Source organism: Scyliorhinus torazame, chromosome 17 (genome assembly GCF_047496885.1).
Source record: "Scyliorhinus torazame isolate Kashiwa2021f chromosome 17, sScyTor2.1, whole genome shotgun sequence".
In the NCBI taxonomy this organism is placed as follows: domain Eukaryota; kingdom Metazoa; phylum Chordata; class Chondrichthyes; order Carcharhiniformes; family Scyliorhinidae; genus Scyliorhinus; species Scyliorhinus torazame.
Window position 1 is genome coordinate 169,185,724 of NC_092723.1, and position 10,540 is coordinate 169,196,263.

A 10,540-nucleotide genomic window follows, 5' to 3' on the forward strand; every position below is an offset into this window, starting at 1 on the left:
AAGTCCAGGTCAAGCCGAGCTGGGGGTTGGCATTATTTGGGGTACCGGACGAGCCGGGAGTGCAGGAGGTGAAAGAGGCCGGTATCCTAGCCTTTGCGTCCCTGGTAGCCCGGCGGAGGATCTTGTTATTATGGAAGGATGCGAAGCCCCCCAGCGCGGAGGCCTGGATAAATGACATGGCAGAGTTCATTAAATTGGAGAGGATAAAGTTTGCCTTACGAGGGTCTGTACAGGGGTTCTTCAGGCGGTGGCAACCGTTCCTAGACTATCTCGCGGAGGGTTAGGAGGAGGTCAGCAGCAGCAGCAACCCGGGGGGTTATTTTTGAATGTGGGGTTTGTGTTCTTTCTTCCTTTTGTTATGGGGGGGGTTTGTTTGTTATTAAAAACTGTTGGAAAAATTTGAATAAAAATATATTTTAAAAATAAAATAAATAGGAGTCTGATGTAGGAGTCCTTGTTATCGAGATGCTGTAGGGATGAGTGTAGGGTCAGGGAAATGGCATCTGCTGTGGACCGGTTGCGACGGTATACGAATTGCAGTGGATCAGGGCGTTCTGGGAGTATGGAGGTGATGCGCTTCATGATCAACCTCTCAAAGCACTTCATTACGCCTGAAGTCAGGGCCACCGGACGGGAGTCATTGAGGCACGTTGCCTGGTTCTTCTTTAGCACCGGTATGATGGTGGTCGTCTTGAAGCAGGTGGGGACCTTGGAGTGGAGTAGGGACAGGTTAAAGATGTCCGCGAACACCTCTGCCAGCTGGTCCACGCAGGCTCTGAGTGCACGATCAGGGATCCCGTCCGGGCCCGTCGCCTTTCGAGGGTTCACTTTCAGGAAGGCCGATCTAACTTTGGAAGCTGTGATGGAAGGTATGGGTGAGTTATGGGCTGCTGGGGCACTCGACAGCGGATTGTTGGTTACCTGCTCGAACCGAGCATAGAATGCACTGAATTCATCGGGGAGGGGTGCGCTGCTGCCGGAGATACTGCTTGGCTTCATTTTGTAGCCCGTTATGTTGTTTAATCCTTGCCACAATCACCGAGAGTCTGTCTGTGACTCTAGCTTGGTTTGATATTCTCTCTTGGCATCTCGGATGGCTTAGCGGAGGTCGTACCTGGATTTCTTGTATAGGTCAGGGTCGTCTGACTTGAACGCCTCAGATCCGTCCTTCAGTAGGGAGTCAATCTCGCGATTGAGCCATGGTTTCCGGTTGTGGAATGTACGTACTGCTTTCTTTGGCACGCAGTTGTCCACACATTTGCTGATGAAGTCTGTGATAGTGGTGGCATACTCATTTAAGTTGGTCGCTGAGTTCTTAAATATGGACCAGTCCACTGTCTCTAAGCAGGCACTTCTGTTTCCTCGGACCAGCACTGCACGACCTTCTTAGCTGGATTCTCCCGCTTGAGTTTCTGCTTGTATGCCGGGAGAAGGAGCGCCGTCTTATGGTCTGATTTCCCAAAGTGCGGTTGGGGGATGGAACGGTAGGCACCCTTGATTTTTGAGTAGCAGTGGTCAAGAGTGTTGTCGCCCCTGGTGGGACAGGGGATGAGCTGGTGGAATTTTGGCAGTACACTCTTGAGGTGGTCCTTGTTGAAGTCTCCGGCCACGATGAATGAGGCCTCCGGGTGTTCTGTTTCGTAGTTGTTTATAACTGTGTACAGTTCGTCCAGAGCCTTCCTCACTTCTGCCTGGGATGGGATGTCGACCGCTGTGATAGTGGCTGAAGTGAACTCACGTGGAAGATAGTATGGGCGGCACGTCACGGTCAGGTATTCGAGGTCCGGGGAGCAGTAGGTCGCCACATCCAAGCACCAGGAGGAGCTGATGAGGAGGCAAACCCCTCCACCCTTTGCTTCGCCTGATGACGCGGTGCAGTCCATCCGGTGAATTGAGATGCCTTCAGGTCGTATGGCACAGTCCGGTGAGGCGGGGGTGAGCCATGTCTCTGTGAAATAGAGCACACAGCAGTCTCTTACTTCCCTCTGAGAGGTAAGTCTGGTGTTAAGTTCATCCAGCTTGTTTTCGATCACTTGGACATTTGCCAGGAGTATGCTGGGGAGAGGGGTCTTGAAACCGTGTTGCTTCAGTCTAACTTGCAGACCACCGCGATTCCCTCGCTTCCCGGGTCCCCAGCAACGTGAGGCAGCAGTGGTAACTACTGTGCCACCGTGCCACCCCAACTGTTATGGCCCCAATGAGTATGGGCCCCAAACTGCTCAAACTTTCCACATAAGCCAAAACCTTCATTCCAGTGAACTTTTTCTGCACTACCAAAGCAAGTATATCCCTCTTTAAATATGAAGAATAAAACTGAATGTAGTACACTAGGTGTGGTCTGCTTTTATACTTCACCCCCCCCCCCCTTGCAATAATCCCTTCCGCTTGCTGAATTAGCACTGAACAAAGAACTGTTTTATCATAACCAGTATTTCTAGAAATTAATACAGAATTACACATCGAAATGGAGTAAGAGGAACAGCCTTTAATTAATCCACACGCAAGTTCACCTATGGAAACCTTGTTTCGTGATTGCTTTCTTGGAATTAAAAGTGAGAAATACCCAATAGTTCTCATGGCTCAGTTTTAAACAAATATTTCTTCACATTCTTTTACATTTAAAGTTCCTCAGAAACCCATCAAATATGGGAAGAATTTGCAATACCTATTTCCAACTGGAATAACATGTAGATTATCCTTGACAGATTATAAGACTTTGGAACTACATATTGCATTGAGTTTCCTTCAGTAATGCATTTGGAAATGGTTATAATTATTAATTATTTTTAATTACTCATAAGCTATAACAGATTCTGGGAATAATCACACCACCTGAAAGATAATTAAATGTTTATTTTTCTCAGCCTATTTTACAAGGAAACAAATGTTGAACAATATTTACGGACAAGAGGCTTCAGAGAACAACCATGGGTGGAAATCCATGTGATGATGGATTTAACAGTGTACAAAAATTATCCCTGTAGACATACATACAGAAACTCAGTGAATGGTTGTTTGTCTCTACCACTGTGGTTTGCAGGAAAGTTTACAACGCAGAGTATTACTGTGATTTGTTTTACAGATTTTCAAGCTTTGGTCCATGACATTGAAAGATGGGAATTGTTATGGGCCAGGGTTTAGAGAACCCCAAAGTGTATCATGGAGTTCTCCTGACCCACAACGTTTAATAGATTGTGGTATGGGGAGCACACAGCCCACTCTACAGGTGTGGTACAGCTGAAATGGAAAAGTATTTTTTAAAGCAAAACAATGTTTATTCTATGAACTCAAGTTCACCTTTTTAAAAAAATACAGTGAACATCTTAGCAACCATCAATTCAAATACAACCTCCAACGAATACAACACTAAGTAATCCTTAATAACTTCCCAAACAACATCCAGAAGACAAAAGAAACACCTTTTAACAGAAGTACATCAGGTTTACATTCATTACTGAAAACATTTAGAATTCTGAATTTACCAAATGATCAAGAGATAGTCTTTTCATGGCAGAGAGACCAGCAGTACACCTTTGTCTGGCTTCAGCTCCAACACTGAAAAACGAAACCAAAACAAAAGACACACCCAAGCTTTTCTCAAAGTGAAACTAAAAAGCAGAGCCAGAGCTCAGCTCCACCCACATTCTGACATCACTGCAGTAACATGAGCAGCCTAACATTTCTTAAAGTGACATCTCATGACAGAATCCTGACATTCAACCAGTTCCAAAAGGAAATATTTTTTATTACTGCTCTATATTCCCTTGAGAAATAAGACTGATTATGGTGTATTTTAACAGATGTGGAAATCATTTAAGCATTCAAAATATCATTCAAAAGAGCAGAGATATACATTGATGCTTTAAATGTTTAAAAATGCTTTAAATCATGTGAACTAATATTTGTCACCAGGAAAAACTATTTTCAATGGTGAAACTTTGAAGGGCCTTACACATTAAAGTTATTAAGCCGTGCATTTCAGAAGATCTAAGGCAAGATCTCTGGTCTGTGCAAGGCTAGCTGATTTCATCTCAGACTGCTGTTGGGCCACTAGCTTTTGCACCTATCATTGAGGGTGGGTTGGTAGGACGGAGAAAAATCAGTTCTGAATGCTGTCAAATGACCTCTGCTGAAAAGGGCATGGATGTTGAGTAAGGACTGGCGCGGTTAGATGCATTATCCTGTTGGATCCACACTTTTTTTATAGGCTCTCAAATGTAGAATGACCACCTGAATAAGGTACCAAAAGACTGACGATAATTTTGAAGCAGCACTCAAGTAAGAATTAACACCTAATTTTATATGTCCTGTCCAGAAGGGAGAAAAAAGTAACTGTTAGTATCAATAGTACTTGAAACTTGCATTTTTAAACAATGCTCTGATGAGAAAAAATATCCAATTCAATTAAAGTCCACTGATGTCTAATCACAGAGGCTACAAATCTCCCTTCGAAAACAAGAGTCTATTCACACTACTACATTACTACAAAGCAGAATCATAGAATCACGACAGTGCAGAAGGAGGCTTCGGCCCATCAAGTCTGCACTGACCCTCTGAAGAAGCATTCTACTTCATCCCACTCCCCAGCCCTATCACCTTAACCCCATAACCCCACCTAACCTGCACATCTTTGTGACTGTGGGAGGAAACAGGGGCACCCGGAGGAAACCCACGCAGACACGGGGAGAAAGTGCAAACTCATCGTAGGCAGTCACCCAAGGCCGGAATTGAACCCGGGTCCCTGGCACTGTGAGGTAGCAATGCTAACCACTGTGCCACCCATACCAATATTGGGCTTATAATATATGTAAACACAGCCTAAATCCACAATCAGAGTTTGACCTTTTTTTAAGAGCAGCACATTGGTCATGTGCAATGAGACAAGATTAATAAATGACCTCATAGGTAAAGATTGAATTTCACATTCAGTGTGAGGGAGAGCAGGTTGTACCCAAGATTATACTTAAGTAAGCGCAATTATGAGGGCATGAAGACATGCTGGTTAAAGCGAACTGGGAAATGGGGTTAAGAGCTAGGTCAGTAGAGATGCAGGTCTTCAAAAATCAGGCTCCAACAACCCACTAATCTCAGACATGACCAAAACATGTGGGTGTGATTCACCGGCCCCCTTCACATCTCTCACACTTGTCCTCTACCTCTGGTACGAACACATTCACACGGGCCCAAATCATAAGAGCCCACCGCACCACTTTAAACAGTACCAGCCTCATGACGCTGCATTCATCCCAGGTGCATAATTTCACTCCAAACCCCCCATGCCAATTCCATTCTCAGCTCTTCCTCCCACTTCCATTTTCTCTCCTCAATTGGTGCCTTCTCCGTGTCCACCAACCACCCATAAATGTGTGCAAACCTCCCATCTGCCAGCTCGTCCTGTGTGTTAATAACCTATCTAGCAATGTTTTTCAGGCATTTGAGGGAACAAGGGTAACTCGATCCTCACAAAGAGGAAAAACTAATTTTCAAACAAATTAAACAAAAATATTTATCAGCAAGTGAAGTGTAACGTAGGCACGCCCCCATTAATTTGTCACAACACCTTTACTTGGTGAATGATTTCAAAGAGCATTTATAAATAAAATCACTTCGAATAGCAAATGGCAAAACCTGAAACTTGTTAAGATTAATACAAAAATTAATTCAATGACTATTATTCAAACTGTGAGCCTAAATTGAACTAGCGCTCATCATTTCATTTTCAGAAAAATGTTCCTAGATTTTTATTTTCTTCTGCAAAGATTGATAATTTTAAAAAGTAGTAGGTCATTTCTTCACTGACTGTTTATTTATGATACCAATGAATAACATTCATTGACTCAGACAGAAAGCAGAGATGCCAACTCCATTCATTGTAACACTTTGTATTATTGTGGGTCCCTTCAAAGTTTCCCTCTGTGTGAGGCAATCACTGAATTGCAAATTCAGAAAAGACTTCACGAGGCAGCAACCGGCAAGTGAATATGTGGGCTTAAAGATGAAGATACAATGTGCAGACACACAAAAGAAAGTACAAACATTCTTCGAACACAATCCCAATCTTCACTTGCAAACTTTTATCTTCATTCATGCAGATCTCATTTATAGGTCACTAAGATTCTCATGAAATGTTGGCATAACTCACCAAACGGAAAGATGGGTATACATTTGGTTGTAACTGATATGGCTCCAAATACTCTCCTGGCACAACCTAAGTTTCAAAGGATCAAATTCTATAACAGTACAGCTGTTTCTCAGAGAGTGTATGAAAATTTCAGTGTCACTTCACTGAAAATCTAGTGACAGCACTGCACAGTGTAGATTATGACCTTTCCAAACGTTAGTTTGTCGACACTGCATCAAGCTACCTCATTAGTGGAACTACTCGACAGGTCTAGTCATTGTAAATGTCAGGAAGGTGTCTCAAACTGTTCAACTATTATAAAACAGCATATCTAAAATTAATCTAATATTAAAATACATTTGTGTATGTGGTATATAGAAATTGTTGAACATCTGCCCTACATAAAAGAGCATATTACTTTGCACTCATCCCCTTATCAATTTAATTTATTTAAATCTAGAAACAAAGTTAGAACAGAGAAACTGAACTCAGGTTTTTGGGAGCTCAAGAAAATTCTCCCCAAATTATTTAGTTTAGAATGATTAATAAAACAGCATAACCACTGAGAAGTGCATTGGACTACAATGACAGAAACCTTTATGCTTCCATCATCATTGAAGTGGTATTCCATTTGGATTTATTAATGTAAGTATAATGCCCATGGCAGCGGTAATTCCACAATGACTCCTTATCCAAGGTAATGGGATTCCAATTGTGTCACATTGGAAAAACACAGAATTCAGAAAGCCACTGCAATAATCTTGCAATCGTTCATTTATTATCACAGGCGGAATATTTGAAATTGCGCTGATCTGAACAAATTAAATTTAATACTCACTGTTGTTGGAGCCCAGTCATGCCCATACACATAGGAATATTTGCAATACAGCTCATCAAACTCTGGAAACTGCAAAACAAAAATGTACTTCAAATTTCAATTCAACTAATAATAATAAACTTTCCAAATGTCAATACTACAACTTCAAAATTTTACATTTAATATTGGTGTGAGCGAAGTCTTCATTAAAACTAGTAGAAACTGACAAAACATTAATAGTACCTATTTAAGCACAGGATTTCTAGTTATTCCCTCACCAAAGATTTCAACAGAATCAAAACTTCTTGAGCGGGATTCTCCCTCCAGCAACGCCGGAATCGCGAAGCACGATCGGGCGGAGAATCACGTGTCAGCCAAAAATCGAGGCCGGTGCCGGGCGGTATACAGAATGTTCTGCTCCAGAGCCTCGACAGCGGCGTGAATGTGCTAAATGCCGATGTACAAATTGTACAGTAAACACTGTTGGCATATCAGTATGGGACCCAACCCGGCAATTTCCAGGACCCCTGCGATGCTCCGCCTCGACCAGGGTTTCTATGGTTACTAGCACTCTGTTCCCTTGGTTTCTGTGGCTATGACTCATCTTTCATTCCCTCACCTCACAGTATAAATATTTTCCACTTTCTATGTATTTGAGCTTGACAAAGAGTCATCTGAACCTTTTCTCGCTCTACAGATGCTGCCAGACCTGCTAAGATTTTCCACATTTTCTCTTTGGTTTCTGATTCCAGCATCCACTGTAATTTGCTTTTATCCAGGGTAACTTTGGGCTCCCCTTGCTTTCTGCCAGTTTTATTGTCCATCAATCATCCCTCCCCAACCAATGCTGCCACCAACCGTTGGCAGCTGCACACGTGTCAGTCGCTCAGTTCCCCCCACACCCCTTTACGAGGAACAGGTAGCACCCATCCCCAGCAACACCCTTTAAACCAACAAATCAAAACAGTCCAGGCAGACAAAAATCTAGTGTTATTATTAGATCACAGATACTTTTGAGGTGAAGTCACTTTGTAATGTGGGAAGCTTGTTGAACAACTGCTAAAATCAAGGTGTTGCTTTCCCATGCAAGTCAACGAACATAGGCTGATGGGTAAATAGGATTTAAATAAAGGTCCATCTATTTGTGATGGCGGTAATTCACATGAAAGGTTCACAAGAGGTTTTTCCAAGTGCAATCTATCTTGCTCGGCAGACACAAAGTACAATAATAATGTTTGTCACAAGTAGGCTTACATCAACATTGCAACGAAGTTACTGTGAAAAGCCCCCCAGTCGCAACATTCCGACGCCTGTTCGGGTACACAGAGGGAGAATTCAGAATGTCCAAATGACCTAACAACACAACTTTCGGAACTTGTGGGAGGAAACCGGAGCACCCGGAGGAAACCCAGGCAGACACGGGGAGAACGTGCAGTCTGCGCACAGTGACCCAAGTCGGGAATCAAACCCGGGACCCTGGTACGGTGAAGCAACAGTGCTCCATGCTGCCCAACTCCAAGTTTAGAATTATCCTGCTTTTCCCTTACTCCAGGGGGTAAAGTTCAGACCCTGAACTCCATGGTTGATTTATTATGAAAAAACACGTTTACTGTTCGCAAAGTAATGTAGTTTGTAATGAATAGAGGCCACTCAGCGCCATTGGCCACAAAGCTCAGCAGTTTGTGGGTTTGGTTGCCAGGGGGAGGTTTCCCACCAGGCCTTGGCCGCATGGCACCCTGGGGTTGTAGTCCTCCCGCTTCCGGCCGCCGCCCACTTCCTGCGCGCACGATTCTTAAGAGAAACTACAGCTCCCAGAACACAACAGGCGCCAGATTTCCATGACTTTTTTTTTAAAAATGAAACGAATACTTACATCTGCACTCTCAATCTGCCCGTTGACCATTAGAAGGAAAACAGAAGGTTTCCCGGTGAACATGTTTCGCAATCTTGAGCTGTTTGAACCGTGGCCCGTCAACTCCTTGCTCTCAGCCTCTCCGTCTCCGGGACAACAACTGCCACTGCGCCTGCGCAACGTGTGATTGACAGCAGCCAGGGTCCAGCCACACCGACCATGAACTTCCAGCAAGCTGTCGATCTGGCTGCCCCAGCAGATGTTGCAAATCTGGCTCCTTCCTTCCATTCATATTTTCCCCTTCAAATCAATAATCTGCATCATTGCTTGATTAAATATCTTTTCCCCAAAATACATACTGTAAAACTGGTGGCATCCTCAAAAATAGGCTCCATTATTATTTAAAATTGATGACACTTAATTCTTGAATGCCAAAAGTGACTTGTGATCACCTTCTTGACCTCCTTGTGTGATGGGTTATTCCCCAACCAAGAGTGTACAAAGGCTATCTCCTAGTTGGGAATTCAGCAACAGATGCAGGACAATTAGCCCATCAAACCCCTTCTGCTATTCCAGCAAAACTGAGGAAACATGTGCTCGGTGTATGGTGTTGAATCAGGTTAAAGGCTGTCTAAGACACCTAGTGGTTGAGACTTTATTCTCAATATGCCAGTCCAAATGAAAAGCAACAGTCCACACCTGGAATACTGCAGAAGTTTTGGTCCCCTTATCTAAGGAAATAAAATGGCTTTGGATGTGCTTCTGTTAAAAGGTGTTTCTTTTGTCTTCTGGATGTTGTTTGGGAAGTTATTAAGGAGTACTTAATGTTGCATTCTTTGAGGGTTGTATTTGAATTAATGGTTGCTAAGTTGTTCACTGTATGTTTTAAAAAGGTTAACTTGAGTTCATAGAATAAACACTGTTTTGCTTTAAAAAATACTTTTCCGGACTTCCGGTTGCGGCTATGCGGAGTAGGTTCTTTTAATGCGGCTAAGCATTAAAAGTTGCCTGAGATACAGTTTGACTCATTGGAAATGGCAAAAATTCAGTTACAACTTAAACAAATGGATCATGAGAAAGAATTAAAGCGGCTTGAATACGAAAGGGAGAGAGAGGAAAAAGAGAGAGAAGAATGAAAACAGAAAGAATAGCCCTAGCAGAACAAAAAGAAAGAGAAAGGGAGATACAGATCAGGGAAAAAGATAAAGAGAGAGAGTTTGAACTTCAGAAAATGGCCATGAAACATGACAGTCAGTTAAAATTGGCAGACGTAAAGGGAAACGTACAGTTGGATGATAGTGATGAGGATAGTGAGAAAGAGCGTCATAATCGAAGGCTTGGTGGGAATCTATTTAAATATGTGCAAGCATTGCCAAGGTTTGACGAGAAGGAGGTGGAAGCCTTTTTCATATCATTTGAGAAGGTAGCTAAACAAATGAAATGGCCACTGGACATGTGGGTATTACTGATTCAAACAAAGCTGGTAGGTAGGGTTAGTGAAGTGTTTGCATCACTAACGGAGGAGATAGCTGAGACGTATGAGGAGGTGAAAAAATCCATCTTAGGTGCATATGAACTAGTGCCTGAAGCTTACAGACAAAGGTTTAGAAATTTAAGGAAAGAATTTGGTCAAACATACATGGAGTTTGAAATGATCAATTTTGATAGGTGGATAAGGGCATTGAAAATAGACCAAACGTATGAAGCTCACAGAGAAATTATACTTTTGGAGGAGTTTAGAAATTCAATT

At 42.8% G+C, this 10,540-nt stretch overlaps 1 protein-coding gene across 1 annotated transcript in view; it reads right to left on the reverse strand.

The window, feature by feature from the left end:
- The window catches only part of b9d1 (B9 protein domain 1), a 32,351-nt gene extending 23,367 nt beyond the window's left edge, over positions 1–8,984 (reverse strand). The window contains exons 1-2 of the mRNA XM_072481629.1: positions 8,812–8,984; positions 6,960–7,028 (exon numbers count right to left, since the gene is read on the reverse strand). Coding sequence (XP_072337730.1) covers positions 6,960–7,028; positions 8,812–8,874 — 132 coding nt within the window. The 5' untranslated portion in view covers positions 8,875–8,984. The remainder of the gene's footprint in view (positions 1–6,959; positions 7,029–8,811) is intronic.
- Positions 8,985–10,540: the final 1,556 nt, after the last annotated feature.